General features: G+C 47.0%; 1 protein-coding gene across 1 annotated transcript in view; it reads left to right on the top strand.

The window, feature by feature from the left end:
• LOC147096471 (cytochrome P450 2K6-like) overlaps window positions 1-18,855 on the top strand; it is an 81,519-nt gene that overhangs the window by 36,764 nt on the left and 25,900 nt on the right. The window contains exons 4-5 of the mRNA XM_085975262.1: window positions 5,082-5,242; window positions 9,577-9,750. Of these exons, the coding sequence (XP_085831388.1) occupies window positions 5,082-5,242; window positions 9,577-9,750 (335 nt within the window). The remainder of the gene's footprint in view (window positions 1-5,081; window positions 5,243-9,576; window positions 9,751-18,855) is intronic.

The following is an 18,855-nucleotide window of genomic DNA, read 5'->3' as shown; positions in this document are numbered from 1 at the left end:
GTATGGGTCTGGAACTCACTGCCTGAAAGAGTGGTAAAAGCAGAAATCTTCATTGCATTTAAAAAGTACTTGGATATGCACTTGAAGTGCCATAATCTACAGGGCTACGGACCAAGAGCTGGAAAGAGCTAGGATTAGGCTGGATAGCTCTTTGACGGCCGTAAATTTCGATGATTCTGTGACTTGCTATCGCATAACACCTTTGGCACCGGAAATATAATTGAAATATTTAGCAGAACTGGGTGCACCTGTAAGAAACCCATCTCCTCAAATGTTAGTGGAGATTAACTCCAATGCCATAAACTCTGAATTCCTTTGAAATGAATTGATGGATTCTGCTTTGGTTTACGGTTGAGAATTTCACATTCTAACCACTGCTCAGTTGGATTTCCAACAGGTCCTCTTGGTGATCAGAAGGTAGGAAATGACCTTAGCAGTGAAAGTGCAGATGTGCACTGCATTCAACTTGTTTAAAAGGAGGACATCACTTCTCTGGGGCAAGTAGCACAGAATGAGGAGTAGGGAAGCACCACCCCACCCACCGACCACCAACCCCCCCCGCCCGCCCCCGCTCACTTACATTATATCAAAGCTCCTAAAAAAGAAAAAAAGTCTTTCATTTATACAGTGCCGGTCACGACCGTAGGATGTCCCAAAGCACTGTACAGCCAATGAAGTTCTTTTGAAGTGTAGTCACTGTTATAATGTAGGAAACGCAGCACAGCAAGGTTCCCAGAAACAGCAATCTGATAATGACCAGATTATCTGGTTTATAGTGATGTTGATTGAGGGATATATATTGGCCAGGACACCATGCATTTCTTGAAAATAGTGCCCTGGGATCTTTTACGTCCACCTGAGAGAGCAGACGGTGCCTCAGTTTAACGTTTAATCCAAAAGATGGCACCTCCAACAGTGCAGCCCTCCCTATGGCGACAGTGACCATAATTCGGTGAGATTTAAGGTGGTCATGGAAAAAGACAAAGACGGCCCGGAAATAAGGGTTCTAAATTGGGGGAAGGCCGATTTTAATATGATAAGGCAGGATCTGGCCAAAGTGGACTGGGAGCAGCTACTTATAGGAAAATCCACATCAAAAAAGTGGGAGACTTTCAGAAGGGAAATAGAGAGAGTACAACGCCAACATGTTCCTGTAAAGGTCAAGGGTGGGACCAACAAGCAAAGGGAACCTTGGATGACAAGGGATATACAAAAATGCATTAGAAATAAAAGGGGGGCTTTTGGCAGTTACAAAAGACTAAAGACGGAAGAAGCCCTAGAGGAGTATAAAAAGTGCAGGGGCATACTTAAAAAAGAAATTAGGAGGGCGAGGAGGGGCCATGAAATAACACTGGCGAGCAAAATAAAGGAAAATCCTAAGATGTTTTATAAGTATATTAAGGGCAAGAGGATAACCAGGGAAAGGGTAGGGCCCATTAGGGACCAAAGTGGCAATCTGTGTGTAGAGCCAGATGATGTAGGGGGGGTTTTAAATGAATTTTTTGCATCTGTGTTCACTATGGAGAAAGACGATGCGGACATAGAAATCGGGCAAGGGGACTGTGACATACTTGAACATATTAGCATCGGGAGGGAGGAGGTGCTAGCGGTTTTAGCAGGCCAAAAAGTGGATAAATCCCCAGGCCCGGACGAGATGTATCCCAGGCTGCTGTGGGAGGCAAAGGAGGAGATTGCAGGGGCTCTGACACAAATTTTCAGAACCTCTCTGGCCACAGGGGATGTACCAGAGGACTGGAGAACAGCTAACGTAGTACCATTATACAAGAAGGGTAGCAGGGATAAACCAGGGAATTACAGGCCAGTGAGCCTAACATCTGTGGTAGGGAAATTATTGGAAAAAATTCTGAGGGACAAAATTAGTCTCCACTTGGAGAGGCAAGGATTAATCGGGGATAGTCAGCATGGCTTTGTCAAGGGTAAATCATGTCTGACAAATCTGATTGAATTTTTCGAGGGGGTGACTAGGGGGGTGGACGAGGGAAATGCTGTGGATGTGGTTTACATGGACTTCAGTAAAGCTTTTGACAAAGTCCCGCATAGGAGACTGGTCAAGAAGGTAAGAGCCCATGGGATCCAGGGTGCCTTGGCGCGTTGGATCCTAAACTGGCTGAGTGGCAGGAGGCAGAGGGTGATGGTCGAAGGTTGCTTTTGTGACTGGAAGCCTGTGTCCAGTGGGGTACCTCAGGGATCGGTGCTGGGTCCCTTGTTGTTTGTGATCTACATAAATGATTTGGATGAGAATGTAAAAGGTATGATCAGTAAGTTCGCAGATGACACGAAAATTGGTGGGGTGGTAAATTGCGAGGAGGAAAGCCTCAGGCTACAGGACGATATAAACGGGTTGGTCAGATGGGCGGAAAAGTGGCAAATGGAATTTAACCCTGAAAACTGCGAGGTGATGCATTTTGGACGGACAAATAAGGCAAGGGAATACACAATGAGTGGTAGGACCCTAGGAAGTACAGAGGGTCAGAGGGACCTTGGTGTACATGTACATAGATCCCTGAAGGCAGCGGAACAGGTAGATAAGGTGGTTAAAAAGGCATATGGGATACTTGCCTTCATTCGCCGAGGCATAGAATATAAGAGCAGGGAGGTTATGATGGAGCTGTACAAAACGCTGGTGAGGCCACAGCTGGAGTACTGTGTGCAGTTCTGGTCACCTCACTATAGGAAGGATGTGATTGCTTTGGAGAGGGTGCAGAGAAGATTCACCAGGATGTTACCTGGGATGGAGCGCCTCAGCTATGAAGAAAGACTAAACAGGCTGGGGTTGTTTTCCTTGGAGCAAAGAAGGCTGAGGGGGGACCTGATTGAGGTGTACAAAATGATGAGGGGCATAGATAGGGTAGACAAAGAGGAACTTTTCCCCTTAGTAGGGGGGTCAATAACAAGGGTGCATAGATTCAGGGTAAGGGGCAGGAGATTTAGAGGGGATTTGAGGAGGAACTTTTTCACCCAGAGGGTGGTTGGAATGTGGAACTCAATGCCTGAAAGGGTGGTAGAGGCAGGAACCCTCACAACATTCAAGAAGCATTTGGATGAGCACTTGAAATGCCATTGCATACAAGGCTATGGACCAAATGCTGGAAAATGGGATTAGACTGGACAGGGATGGATGGGCGGCGCAGACACGATGGGCCGAAGGGCCTCTTTCTGTGCTGTAAAACTCTATGGCCTAGAAATTGGGTTTTGGCGCAGCAACGGCTTTAGCGCCGGAAGTTAGTGCCGGAGCTAAGTCGCGCTGGTCGGGCCAAAAATTCACTACTTCTGCGCCCAAACGGCTGCCGGCGCTGCTGAAAGCTGTTAGCGCCTGAAAACTGGCGCTATGCGCTGAATTTCGGCGCTATTCCGGCGCTGCGGCGCCCGCTGCGGTGCGGCAGGTTCGGGAAGTGCAGGCCTCCTCCTTCCCTTAAGGAGGACCTGCCTGCACCCGGCCGCGGCCCGCGATAATCTTATTAAAAATGAGCCCGGCACCTCGGACAAGTGCCGGGCTTGCTTCTGTTCCGGGGGGCGGGGGGGGGAAGTCCGGGGAGGGAGCTGCGGCCAGGCGGGCGGCGGGAAAGCGGCCGGCCGCCGCGGGGCCTTTAATGCGCCGGCGCAAACTTGTGCAAGGCACCTCTGCCAGAACGTTGCTTGCGGCTGCCACGGGCGAGGCGGCCGCAAGTCAATTTCCCAGTCCGGGCGGGTTACCATGGCAACCGGGACGCTGCGCACACCGATGACGTCATCGGTGCCGGCGCAGCGTTACCGGTCTACCACGGCAGAAGGGCCCCAGGCAATTTAGGCGCCGGCGCCAATTGCAGCGCTAGGCCCTCTAGCGCCACAAAATCGGCGCTAAGGGCACTGAATTTCTAGGCCTATGACTCTATGACTCTATGACTCAGTACTGCACTGCCCTGGAGTGACAGCCTAGATTTTTGTGCTCAAGTCTTTGGAATGAGTCTTGAACCCACAATCTTCTGACTCAGAGGCGAGGGTGCTACCAACTGACCCACAGCTGTCACGGCAAGATTGCTAAGCCCCTCTGTGGAGAGTTTTGAACGGCAGCCACACGACCACATGGCGAACTTGGGGACTGGGTCGCCGCAAGACCTACTTCCAGACTTTCTGACCCTGCACACGGGCTGCATCCATAGCATCCCATAATGTCACAGCACAGAACCAGGCTGCGTAGCCAGTATTGCTAACCATCAGCCAGTGGGGGTGAAATTCAACTTCAGCGGATCAGCTGCCCGTTATACACCCCATCCTATTTACCTTTCGATTGATGGGTGTATAATGGGCGGCTGATCCACAAGTTGTATAATCTATTTCACCAGGCTGATACCTGGGATGTCAGGAATGACGTATGAGGAGAGATTGGGTCAATTGGGCTTGTACTCGTTGGAGTTTAGAAGAATGAGAGGGGATCTCATTGAAACTTATAAAATTCTAACAGGACTAGACAGAATAGATGCAGGAAGGATGTTCCCGATGGTCGGGGAGTCCAGAACAGTCTAAGGATAAGGGGTAAGCCATTTAGGACAGAGATGAGGAGGAATTTCTTCATCCGGAGAGTGGTGAACCTGTGGAATTCTCTACCACAGAAGGCAGTAGAGGCCAATTCATTAAATATATTCAAGAAGGAGTTGGATATATTTCTTAAGGCTAAAGGGATCAAGGGATATGGGGAGAAGGCAGGGACAGGGTACTGAATTTGGATGATCAGCCATGATCGCATTGAATAGCGGAGCAGGTTCGAGGGGCCGAATGGCCTACTGCTGCTCCTATCTTCTATGTTTCTGTAGTAACCTGGGAGGTTATGAGTAACCTGATCCACCAGGTGGTGCTGTGGCAATTGCTCTCCTGAGTTAAGTCTGATCTGTACTGTGGTACTCCTTGTTTATGCTGCCTCATGGCAGAAGCTTTTATGTGCAAGGGTTGATTAAACCATGCTAAGGAGTTAACCTGCGTCTGTCTCCATCTATTGCCAGCTCAAGATACCACAGTTTCTATGTTTGTCCCAGAACTGATTGAAGCTCAGAATCATTTATTTCAAAACCTCCTCTTGTTTCCAGGTCAGCCTTTCCAGCCAAACAGTGACATGGACACTGCCACTGCTAATGTCATAGCCATTATGTTGTTTCGGCAACGATTTGATTCTGAAGATGAAACACTCAAGAGATTTATGAAACTTGTGCATCAAAATAACAACATCAATGGGAGCCGAATGGTTCAGGTATGTCTCATTGTGTCATCATTTTCTGGGACACAAGAGTCATAGATAGAGTCATAGAGTTATACAGCACAGAAAGAGGCCCTTTGGCCCATCGTGTCCGCGCCGGCCATCAAGCCCTGTCTATTCTAATCCCATTTTCCAGCATTTGGTCTGTAGCCTTGTACGCTATGGCATTTCAAGTGCGCATCCAAATGCTTCTTAAATGTTGTGAGGGTTCCTGCCTCTACCACCCTTTCAGGCAGTGAGTTCCAGATTCCAACCACCCTCTGAATGAAAATGTTTTTCCTCAAATCCCCTCTAAACCTCCTGCCCCTTACCTTGAATCTATGCCCCCTTGTTACTGACCCCTCTACTAAGGGGAAACGTTCCTTTCTATCCACCCTATCTATGCCCCTCATAATTTTGTATACCTCAATCAGGTCCCCCCCCAGCCTTCTCTGCTCCAAGGAAAACAACCCCAGCCTGTCCAGTCTTTCTTCATAGCTGAAGCGCTCCAGCCCAGGTAACATCCTGGTGAATCTCCTCTGCACTCTCTCCAAAGCAATCACATCCTTCCTATAGTGTGGTGACCAGACCTGCACACAGTACTCCAGCTGTGGCCTCACCAGCGTTTTGTACAGCTCCATCATAACCTCCCTGCTCTTATATTCTATGCCTCGGCTAATGAAGGCAAGTATCCCATATGCCTTTTTAACCACCTTATCCACCTGTTCTGCTGCCTTCAGGGATCTATGTACATGCACACCAAGGTCCCTCTGATCCTCTGTCTTTCCTAGGGTTTTACCATTCATTGTGTGTTCCCTTGCCTTGTTAGTCCGTCCTGAACAACTAATTGTTCCAAACTGATACTAATTGAAACTCTGGAAATTTAACAATGACATTTACATCAAAGTCTAAGAAAAGACAAAGGAATTCAGTCCAGCTCTGGTCCCACATGGGATTCAGGACCTTATTCTAATAGGATAATACAATGGGATTCAGGACCATATTTTAATAGGATAATACAGTGGAATTCAGGACCTTATTCTAATAGGATAATACAATGGGATTCAGCACGTTATTCTAATAGGATAATACAATGGGGTTCAGGACCTTATTCAAATAGGATAATGGGCCAGAAATTCAGGTCCCCATGGGTGAGTACGCGCTGGGTACTCACGCGTAGGCCCAACAAAAGTGCCGGTTTCGTGCATGCACTGCGCATGCACGGGAAACCGGAACTTCCGTTCCCTTAAAGGAAGGGGTTCACGTGTCGAACGTGTGCGCCGGAGAGGCAGCGCGTGCGCCTGGAGCTTCCGTTTCTTTTGCCAGTTTCTCCGGGAGGGTAAGTCTCCAGCAGTTACACTTGTAAAAAGCAATCGCAAGGCCTGCTTTTAACAAGGTAAGTGGTGAATTAAGTAAAATTAAAACATTTTTTCCACAGGTTTATTATTTTTAAATACTTTAAAGAAAGGTAAGTTTATTTTTAGCCCCGTTAGAAAATGTAATTAATGTTTTCAAAAATTAAAATTATTGTTTAAAATAGTTATTTTATGTAATTTATAGTTATTTTAAAAATGTGATTAAAAAAAAAATTATTTGAAGTTTTAGTGATGTTTTGGGGCTGAATTGTATTCATCGTTTTGACAGCTCTTCCTGTCAAATCTATGAATACAGATTCCCTGCTACCATTGGCTCTCCATGGCCCACGTGATCCCAGGGCACGCTTCGAACTAACTGCGCCCCTGGGATACGCAAGCACTGCGCGCCGGCAGTTGGAGCAGGCCCAGGATCGGAATCCCACGCGGGCCCACAGCTCAACGGCCGGCGCGCTAGGTAAGTGCGGGTCGGAGGCTTGCACCCGCGGGAAGCCCCCCGACCCGAATTTCTGGGCCAATACAATGGGATTCAGCACCTTATTCAAATAGGATAATACAATGGGATTCAGGACCTTATCAAATAGGATAATACAATGGGATTCAGGACCTTATTCTAATAGGATAATACAATGGGATTCAGGACCTTATTCTAATAGGATAATACAATGGGGTTCAGGACCTTATTCTAATAGGATAATACAATGGGATTCAGGACCTTATTCTAATAGGATAATACAATGGGATTCAGGACCTTATCAAATAGGATAATACAATGGGATTCAGGACCTTATTCTAATAGGATAATACAATGGGATTCAGGACCTTATTCTAATAGGATAATACAATGGGATTCAGGACCTTATTCTAATAGGATAATACAATGGGATTCAGGACCTTATTCTAATAGGATAATACAATGGGGTTCAGGACCTTATTCTAATAGGATAACACAATGGGATTCAGGACCTTATCAAATAGGATAATACAATGGGATTCAGGACCTTATTCTAATAGGATAATACAATGGGATTCAGGACCTTATTCTAATAGGATAATACAATGGGATTCAGGACCCTATTCTAATAGGATATTACAATGGGGTTCAGGACCTTATTCTAATAGGATAATACAATGGGATTCAGGACCTTATTCTAATAGGATAATACAATGGGGTTCAGGACCTTATTCTAATTGGATAATACAATGGGGTTCAGGACCTTATTCTAATAGGATAATACAATGGGATTCAGGACCTTATTCTAATAGGATAATACAATGGGATTCAGGACCTTATTCTAATAGGATAATACAATGGGATTCAGGACCTTATTCTAATACGATAATAAAGTGGGGTTCAGGACCTTATTCTAATAGGATAATACAATGGGATTCAGGACCTTATTCTAATAGGATAATACAATGGGGTTCAGGACCTTATTCTAATTGGATAATACAATGGGGTTCAGGACCTTATTCTAATAGGATAATACAATGGGATTCAGGACCTTATTCTAATAGGATAATACAATGGGGTTCAGGACCTTATTCTAATACGATAATAAAGTGGGGTTCAGAACCTTATCAAATAGGATAATACAATGGGATTCAGGACATTATTCAAATAGGATAATACAGTGATATTCAGGAACTTATTCTAATAGGATAATAAAATGGGATTCAGGACCTTATTCTAATAGGATAATAAAATGGGATTCAGGACCTTATTCTAATCGGATAATACAGTGGAATTCAGGACCCTATTCAAATAGGATAATACAGTGGGGTTCAGGACCTTATTCTAATACGATAATACAATAGGATGCAGCAACTGATTCTAATAAGCTAATATAATGGGATTCAGCATCTTATTCTAATAGGATAATACAATGGGATTCTGCACCTTATTCTAATAGGATAATACAGTGGGATTCAGGACCTTATTCTAATAAGCTAATATAATGGGGTTCAGGACCTTATTCTAATACGATAATACAATGGGATGCAGCAACTGATTCTAATAAGCTAATATAATGGGATTCAGCATCTTATTCTAATAGGATAATACAATGGGATTCTGCACCTTATTCTAATAGGATAATACAGTGGGATTCAGGACCTTATTCTAATAAGCTAATATAATGGGGTTCAGGACCTTATTCTAATACGATAATACAATGGGATTCTGCACCTTATTCAAATAGGATAATACAGTGGGATTCAGGACCTTATTCTAATAGGATAATACAATGAGTTTCAACAACTTATTAAAATAGGATAATACAATGAAGGACCTTATTCAAACAGGGTAATATAATGGGGTTCAGGACCTTATTCTAATAGGATAATATAATGGGATTCAGGACCTTATTGTAATGCAGTGACATAAATAGTAAAATGATAGTGATATTCTTGTGGAAGCAGAGGGCATAGCTCAGCTACTAAATGAACAACTTATTTCAATACAGCAATATGATAAAATAGAGCCTCTATCAGCAGTTCAGCCATCTGAAGGGATAGGGGCTAGAAATTCGTCTCGGGTGGTAGAGCAAAGCAAGCAGTTTCACACCAGACTGCCCAATATTCAGTTCCATTGAAGTCGGGGCGTATAACAAGTGCAATACCACCCGCTTTACGCTATCGCCCAAGGCAAATTTTTACTCCGTAGTTTCCTCATGCAGTACAAAAGCACAGCAGAGAAAAAGAAACCAGTTACCGTTTGGGTTCAGTAGAGGGAGCACAGAAATTATGGTTGAATTTTCGACAATTTTTGTCTATAAGAGATCATTAATTTTTACCTTTAAATAATTCTGGAGTTTGATTTGGAGTTTCTCTGAATGCTGTGGGAAACTCTGCACCAACTCATTCCTTTGAGAGGCAACATCAAGTTTAACTTTAGCAACCGAAACATAGAATTGTGAATGACCGTGAAATAGTGCGGCTGGTTTACTAATTGAAATACTTGGTTGCATTTTGCAGATAACTAATGCATTTCCGTTTCTGAAATTTCTACCTGGATACCACAAGAAAGTCATTGAACAGTCAAAAGAACTGAAGTCACTTTTGACAACTGTAATTGCAAAGATTCGCGAAGAGCTGACTGAAAATGACACGAGGAATTATGTTGAGGCTTATCTGGTCAAACAGCAAGAGGTACCATGGTTATTCAGACCCTCCTTTGTAAAACAGTACTGAATGATTTATGGGATCCCTTTACATTGCACATGTGTGAGTGTCTGTAACTGGAATCGGCAGCCCTTTGTGCACTCACTTCACAAAGAAACGTGAAACCGTTGCTCAAATATTATAGGGTGTTAGTTATCCCCCATTGTTTACCCATTTCTTAAACATCTCCCATTATATAAAAACTGTTAATATGCAATTTTTCCCAATTTCCAGCACTTGTATTGATCTTATTGCAGGTTCTATAAGACACTACAATAATGTACCCGCATTATTCAATGCTCCTATCCTATACAAACATCTCACCTTGTCTCCTGTGCAGAACACCATGGACCAGTATATTTAGGTAACATTTAAAGGGCGATTTTAACTTCGCCCGTTCAGTGGAAACCATTTAAATTGCCCGTGAGACTCACCCGTTGATGCCCTACACCAATCCTGCAGGCTACAATATTAAATGCTATTGTAACCAGTGGCCTGAGCGAGAAGTGGTCTTCTTGCCAGTTCCACCCAGCAGAATGAGGAGCCAGGGCCAGAAAAGGCCAAAATTGATGACTTTTGACTCTCCCTTTGGGGCCAGGAGGAGTAGGAGAACCCCACTGGGCCCCACAAGGAACGTTTAGGGCCTAGAAATTGGTTTTCCCCTGAAATCGCATGCGGCGATCGCGATCCGCTGGCAACCCGCTCCCGCTCAGAGGACTGCAGGAAGCACACAAACTTCGTGCTGCCTGCTGATTAGCATGATTGCAGCATTCAGCCCAGCGCTGAATGCGCTATTGAATGGCTGAATGCTCAGCAGGGGTCCCAAATTTGTGTGAGGTTAGCACCAATTAAAGCTAGCCTGCACTACTTAAAGGCAGTCTGCACCTCTTAAAGAGGAATGACGTATGAGGAGAGATTGGATCGATTGGGCTTATACTTGCTGGAGTTTAGAAGAATGAGAGGGGATCTCATTGAAACTTATAAAATTCTGACAGGACTGGACAGACTAGATGCAGGAAGGATGTTCCCGATGGTCGGGGAGTCCAGAACCAGGGGTCACAGTCTAAGGATAAGGGGTAAGCCATTTGGGACAGAAAAGAGGAGGAATTTCTTCACCCAGAGAGTGGTGAACCTGTGGAATTCTCTACCACACAGGGTGGTGGAGGCCAATTCATTAAATATATTCAAGAAGGAGTTGGATATATTTCTTAAGGCTAAAGGGATCAAGGGGTATGGGGAGAAAGCAGGGACTGGGTACTGAATTTGGATGATCAGCCATGATCGCATTGAATGGCAGAGCAGGCTCGAGGGGCCGAATGGCCTACTCCTGCTCCTATCTTCTATGTTTCTATGTTTCTATGTTTCATTCTGCCTGCAGCAGCTCATTGAACTGGCTCGTGAAAAGAGTGGGGAAAATCTATCAATAATGGCACAACAGGGGACAGAGGGTGCACCAAGATTCTCCGATGCAGCACTGGAGGCCTTGGTGCAGGAGGTCAATTTGAGGAGAGAGGTCCTCTTTCCACAGGGGGTCAAGTGGCCCTGCAGGCAACAGACAAAAGTGCAATGGGAGCAGGTAGTCAATGTGGTGAATGCCAGCAGTGTTCCCCTGAGGATGTGGACTCAGTGCAGGAAGTAGTCACGGTCAAGGTCAGTGAATTCATCTTCAAATGCCATTTCCCACCATCTGCACCACTAGCCTCACACACTGCTCAATGCACCACACCCCCATCATTCACCTACCAACAATCTCTACCAAACACGACTCATACCTCACATTCACAGCTTCACCTCACCCTCACACACTTACCATTGCGGCAAGCCTCACACCCACATCTCACAGCTTGCACACACTGCCAGCTATTCAACTATGGCAGGCACATCAACCAAACACATTGTACCACACTCACTGACACACTTCCCTTTCTCTTACAGGAAAAGGTGGCGCAGAACCAGTGCCAGTAGAACCTAATTGGCGAGGGACAGGCTCACCTGCATCACCTCACCCCCTTGGAGGAGATGGTGCTGGCCATTCTTGGGAGGGGTATGGCTGAGCCCGTGGCCAGCGGCAGGACTGAAAGAGTACAAGATGTCAGTATCCTCATTCGTTATCCTCCTTCTCAATTCCCACTTCCCCCTCATCCCACAATCTCTTTTGATTTACAAGCTTCACATGGTGTAAGCATGCACCTCTTGCTTTCCCCCTCCCTTCACCACAACCCTAGACTTGTGCCTGTCTCATTTTAGATACCCAAGAAATCCAACCAGCCCAGCCAGTGGTTGTACAAGAAGTTTTTTTTTGTTCATTCCTGAGATGTGGGCATCGCTGTTAAGGCCAGCATTTATTGCCCATCCATAATTGCCCTTGAGAAGGTGGTGGTGAGCCACCTTCTTGAACCGTTGCAGTCAGTGTGGTGAAGATACGCCCACAGTGCTATTAGGAAGGGAGTTCCAGGATTTTGACCCAGCGACAATGAAGGATCGGCGATATACTTCAAACTCAGGATGGTGTGTGGCTTGGAAGGGAACTTGAAGGTGGTGGTGTTCCCATGCACCTGCTGCCCTTGTCCTTCTAGGTGGAAGAGGTCGCGGGTTTGGGAGGTGCTGCCGAAGAAGCCTTGGCGAGTTGCTGCAGTGCATCTTGTAGATGATACACACTGCAGCCACGGTACGCCGGTGGTGGAGGGAGTGAATATTTAAGGTGGTGGATGAGGTGCCAATCAAGCGGGCTGCTTTGTCCTGGATAGTGTCGAGCTTCTTGAATGTGATTGGAGCTGCACTCATCCAGGCAAGTGGAGAGTATTCCATCACACTCCTTACTTGTGCCTTGTAGATGGTGGAAAGTCTTTGGGGCGTGGGAGAGGAGAGTGATGAAGAAGAAACACAGTCACTCGATCTGACACTCACAGCCACCAACTCAGATACTGGCACTGTGTGGAGTTTAGAGGGTAGCTTAGAGGTGTGATCTGCACGCGGTGAGTCACTGGGCAAGAGTGGGCTGCGGCCAGGGCAGGGGAAAGGGTAGCGCAGGTGCCAGTTCCCCGGCGGGTGAGGTCACACATGACTTGTGCTGCAGAGGACTCAGATGGGGACTTCGATGGGGTGGCATACCGAAGAACACTGATGGGAATGCATAACAAAATGCAGGGTGCATTGGTCGGCCTGCCAGAAAGCCTGAGTGCAATATCAAGGAGCATGGGGGAGTCCGGCACCAACCTTGCACAGGGCTTTGCGCAGAGCTTGGAGCCCATCCTTTCCATATGGAAGGGGTGGGCAGATCCATTAGTGCGCTTGTGGAACCAACCGTCATGCAGCGTCTGCTGGCTGATGTCTCAAGCTTCCATTGCAGCACAATCAGAAGAAGGTTAAGAAGGCAAATGGTATGTTGGCCTTCGTAGCGAGAGGGTTTGAGTACAGGAACAAGGATGTCTTGCTGCAGTTGTACAGGGCCTTAGTGAGACCACATCTTGAGTATTGTGTGCAGTTTTGGTCGCCTTATCTGAGGAAGGATGTTCTTGCCATGGAGGGAGTGCAGCGAAGATTCACCAGGCTGATACCTGGGATGGCAGGAATGACGTATGAGGAGAGATTGGGTCGATTGGGCTTATACTCACTGGAGTTTAGAAGAATGAGAGGGGATCTCATTGAAACTTATAAAATTCTGACAGGACTGGACAGACTAGATGCAGGAAGGATGGCCTAGAAATTCAGTCGCGTTTGCGCCCACTTATTGGCTATAGAGTGGTTTGCGCCGGAAGTTTTTTAGCACCCAAAATTCAGTTGGTCCCTAACATCGGCGTTAGCCGGTAGCACTGCGCCGGCACCGATGACGTCATCGGTGTGCGCAGCGCCCCGGTTCCAATGCTATTCCGTGCCGATGGCCAAATTCAGTTGCGGCCGCCTCGCCCGTAGCGGCTGCAAACAGCGTTTGAAAAACGGTGCCTTGCAGCTCCGAGAGGCCGGCGCATAAAGGTGGAGGGGCGGCCGGCCGCTTTCCCAGCAGCCGCCTGGTCGCACCTCCCTCCCCGGACTCCTGCACCACCCCCCCGCGGCATTGGTGTCTGACTCCTGCGAGCCCGGCACTTCTCCGTGGTGCCGGGCTCATTTGCCGGGGGAATCCAGCGGCGATCTCACGGCTGCAGGCAGCTCCTCCTTAAGAGGAGGAGGCCTGCAGTACCCCAGCCTGCCGCACCGCATCGGGTGCCGCAGCGGCAGCTGGACGCCTGAAACTGACTTTCATCGCCCCAAACGAGGCGGCCAAACCCTGCAATAGCGCCCGCCTCCGTCTTGGGGCGGCGCAACTGAATTTCAGGCGGGCGCTACGGAAATCCGGGCGAGTGCAAAATTTCGGGCACTAAAGACCTGGCGCGGCGATACCGAATTTTTAGCCCGATGTTCCCAATGGTCGGGGAGTCCAGAACCAGGGGTCACAGACTAAGGATAAGGGGTAAGCCATTTAGGACAGAAATGAGGAGGAATTTCTTCACCCAGAGAATGGTGAACCTGTGGAATTCTCTACCACAGAAGGCAGTAGAGGCCAATTCATTAAATATATTCAAGAAGGAGTTGGATATATTTCTTAAGGCTAAAGGGATCAAGGGGTATGGGGAGAAAGCAGGGACAGGGTACTGAATTTGGGTGATCAGCCATGATCGCATTGAATGGCGGAGTAGGCTCGAGGGGCCAAATGGCCTACTCCTGCTCCTATCTTCTATGTTTCTATGTAAGCCACCCTACGTCTGAGTGCTGCAGTGGAAGCACAGACTGAAGTAATGCAAGCTCAGCTTGCTGCCATGCAAGCTCAGACTGCTGCCCATCGTGGCTGAGTTTACCAGTGTGCAAAGGGGCTTGCACGGTGTCACAGCATTCCAGCAATCTGTCCTCCAACAGGTGGCTAAGAATGCTGAGGCACCGCCCCAGGGGAGTGGCAGTGGCTCCGTAGTGGACGAACCTGCTGTCCTCTCTCAGGATGACTGCATTTGTCAGCCAACTAGTCCAGACTGCTGCCGCCCATGCTGTGGTGGTGCAGTCCACAGGTGGGCCTTCTAGGCCCAGAGGTGCTCAAGGTCCTCCTGCAAGGCCATCTGCAGTCACCCCCACAGGAAGGCAGATTATTATCTGAATGGCAATAGATTGGGAGAAGGGGAAGTGCAACGAGACCTGGGTGTCCTTGTGCAGCAGTCGCTGAAGGTAAGCATGCAGGTGCAGCAGGCTGTTAAGAAGGCAAATGGTATGTTGGCCTTCATAGCGAGAGGGTTTGAGTACAGGAACAAGGATGTCTTGCTGCAGTTGTACAGGGCCTTGGTGAGACCACACCTTGAATATTGTGTGCAGTTTTGGTCGCCTTATCTGAGGAAGGATGTTCTTGCCATGGAAGGAGTTCAGCGAACATTCACCAGACTGATACCTGGGATGGCAGGAATGACGTATGAGGAGAGATCGGGTCGATTGGGCTTGTACTCACTGGAGTTTAGAAGAATGAGAGGGGATCTCATTGAAACTTATAAAATTCTGACAGGACTAGACAGACTAGATGCAGGAAGGATGTTCCCGATGGTCGGGGAGTCCAGAACCAGGGGTCACAGACTAAGGATAAGGGGTAAGCCATTTAGGACAGAAATGAGGAGGAATTTCTTCACCCAGAGAGTGGTGAACCTGTGGAATTCTCTACCACAGAAGGCAGTAGAGGCCAATTCATTAAATATATTCAAGAAGGAGTTAGATATATTTCTTAAGGCTAAAGGGATCAAGGGGTATGGGGAGAAAGCAGGGACCGGGTACTGAATTTGGATGATCAGCCATGATCTCATTAAATGGTGGAGTAGGCTCGAGGGCCGAATGGCCTACTCCTGCTCCTATCTTCTATGTTTCTATGTAAGCCACCCTACGTCTGAGTGCTGCAGTGGAAGCACAGACTGAAGTAATGCAAGCTCAGCTTGCTGCCATGCAAGCTCAGACTGCTGCCCATCGTGGCTGAGTTTACCAGTGTGCAAAGGGGCTTGCACGGTGTCACAGCATTCCAGCAATCTGTCCTCCAACAGATGGCTAAGAATGCTGAGGCGCCGCCCCAGGGGAGTGGCAGTGGCTCCGTAGTGGACGAACCTGCTGTCCTCTCTCAGGATGACTGCATTTGTCAGCCAACCAGTCCAGACTGCTGCCGCCCATGCTGTGGTGGTGCAGTCCACAGGTGGGCCTTCTGGGCCCAGAGGTGCTCAAGCCCCATCTGCAGTCACCCCCACTGAAAGTAAGCAGCCTTGCACCAGTCATGCTGCAGCCATTGGGATAACACTTCATAGTAGCACTACGACAGGCAAAGGCGCACTGAAGACAGGCACTAAGGGAATGCACAAGAATGATTGGTTGACTTTGTTAGGTTATATTGGGTGGATTAATGGATAAAGTTGAATTGGAATGTTTCTCTTGTGGTGGATTTTATTTCAGCATTGTGACCAAGAGGACACTGTGTTCATCAGTAACAGGGAAGGTAAGGTGTGGGACTATTGTTGAATGGGGAATTGAGGTTGCATTCACTCGCAGTCGGATCAGTCGATTGCAGTCAGCCCGAGTAGAAAGGGGCTGTTTGGGTTGCCTCCTCCCTACCACTTCCTCCTCCCTCCTCTTCCTCCTCCTCTTCCGCTTCCTCCTCAGCTGGGCGCTGTATGCCTGGTGGCAAGAGCTGGTCTTTCACGATGGCAAGATTGTGGCGCATACAGCAGGCCATGCCGAATCTTGAGAAGGGTTCTGGTGAGTACTGCAGGGCTCCTCCAGAGTGGTCCATGCAGCGGGAGCATTGTTTAAGGACACCAATGGTCTGCTGTATCAGATTCCATGAAGCAGTATGGCTCTCATTGTGCGTATGCTGCCAACGCGTAGTTGGATTGCAAAGTGGAGTCACGAGCCAGGTGGTCAGCGGATAGCCCTTGTTGCCTTGTGGCCCAGCAGCCAGCCTCTGTTTTTTCTTGGTGGCTCAAAGACTGCGGGAACAGTGAACCGGTGCAGAATGAAAGCATCATAACTGCTGCCAGGATACCAGACATTCACCATCATGATGTGCTGAGCATGGTCCAACTGCACATTCAGCGAGTGGTAACCTTTGCGGCACATCTCAACATTTAGATACGGTGCCCACAAAGCCCAAACAATGGGTGCTACGCAATCGACTTTCTAGGCCTTAATTGCTCCAGCCCTGGGCTACCCCCAACCCGAGTTAAAATCGTAGAGCTTTGCTGTTGCTCGAACTGCTAGACTGTGCACTCTATTCAGTCAAAGCCACGTCTTTCTCAAGCTGATATACATTGGCCCAGAAATTCGGGTCGGGGGCTTCCCTTGCGCGCCGGCCGTTGAGCTGAGGGCCCCCGTGGAATTCCAATCCGGGGCCTGGTCCAGCTGCCGGCGCGCAGTGCTTGCGTATCCCAGGGGCGCAATTAGTTCGATGCATCCCCTGGGATCACGTGGGCCATGTGGAGCCAATCGGAGCAGGGAATGCTCCATTCATAAGTTTGACAGGAAGAGCTGTCAAAACGTATAAATACTACGGCCCCAAAACATCACTAAATCTTCAAATAAATTTTAAAAAAACATCACATTTTTTAAATAAACTATAAATTACATGAAATAACTATTTTGAACAATAATTTAAATTTTTGAAAAAGATAATTTTATTTTCTAACGGGGCTAAAATTAAACTTACCTTGCTTTAAAGTATTTTAAAATAATAAACCTGTGGAAAAAATGTATAATTTTAATTAATTCACCACTTACCTTGTAAAAAGCAGGCCTTATGCCTGCTTTTTAAATGTGTAATTCCTGCAGGGTTAACCTCGCGTGGAAACCTGCAATAAAAAAACGCAAGTTTGATGCGCAGGTGCAGCCTCTCCTGTGCACGTGTTTAAACTCTGAACCCCTGCTTTCAGGGGAACGGAAGTGCCGGTTTCCCGCGCATGCGCAGTGCATGCAGGAAACCGGTGTATAGATTTCTTTGTGGGTTCAATGATGAGACATTTATGAAAGAGAATGAGTTTTAATCTAAAGTCTGTTCAACTCTTTATACAGCATTCAGGAGACACCATTATGCTAGTGATGCATCTAGAACGAAACTGAAACTAAACCCAAACTGCTTGTCTCTCACATGACCTCTGCTGGTCAGGCATAAGTAATCAATACCTGCAAACATGCTATTAAGGCATCATAATCGAACAGGCAAATACCATCTCTATTTGCTGATATCATTACATCTCCTTTCCTTAAAACAAAAGTATTTTACTTTTAACTAACAACATGTTTTCTTTGTACTAATCTGCATTTTAACTGTAACACTTAATGAACTTACATTATCATTATCATGATCAAGGTTTTTTAACCTTGCTTTGTGTGTTCACATGAAATATGTAAATACACTAGAACTTGAAGAAAGAATAAGATAACATTACTTCCTTCTATAACAATAGTCCTTAAATTTGCTCAATGAGTCTCTCAGGAGGCTTCACGTGTCTTGAGGATTTTCTGATTGATTGTCCTTGAATCTGAGTTGTTGCCTCAGATGATGTGTTCTCAGCTGTGGGATCAGGTTGTTCAACAGTATCAGTCTCTCGACCTGCTGTGGCTGGTCCCATGAGAAGATCTCGACGATTTCTTCTCAGAACAGCACCCTCATCTGTCTGAATGGTGTATGATCTTGGTTGAACTTCACTCAGGACAGTTCCCTTCTGAGTCCATGTGTTTGTTTTGTCTTTCAACCTTACTTGGTCACCAGTGTGGAGTTCAGGTAGGTTTTGTGTTCCTCTGTCATAGTAGTACTTTTGCTTTTCTTTCTGTTGTTCTTTGAACTTCCTCACTTTCTCCCCCTCTTTTGTTTTCAGGAGGTTCTCCGGGATGGGTAGGTTTGACCTTAGCCGACGTCCCATCAGGAGTTGGGCTGGTGACATACCACACTCGAGCAGCATTGTGCGGTATACAAGCATGCTCTGGTAGAAGTCAGTTCCACTGTCTTTTGCCTTGTACTTCAGTCTTTTCACTGTGTTTGCGGGCTCTCCTGGGTCAACAGCTCTGGACAACGTGTCTGCTGTATACATCAGCTTACCCAGTGTGTACGCA

The sequence above is a fragment of the Somniosus microcephalus genome, unplaced genomic scaffold (genome assembly GCF_052327205.1).
Source record: "Somniosus microcephalus isolate GS21.2 unplaced genomic scaffold, FLI_Smic_1.0 unresolved_chr1, whole genome shotgun sequence".
In the NCBI taxonomy this organism is placed as follows: Eukaryota; Metazoa; Chordata; class Chondrichthyes; order Squaliformes; family Somniosidae; genus Somniosus; species Somniosus microcephalus.
Note: the sequence above shows the minus strand (reverse complement) of the source record. Positions and strands in the feature narration are given on the sequence as shown.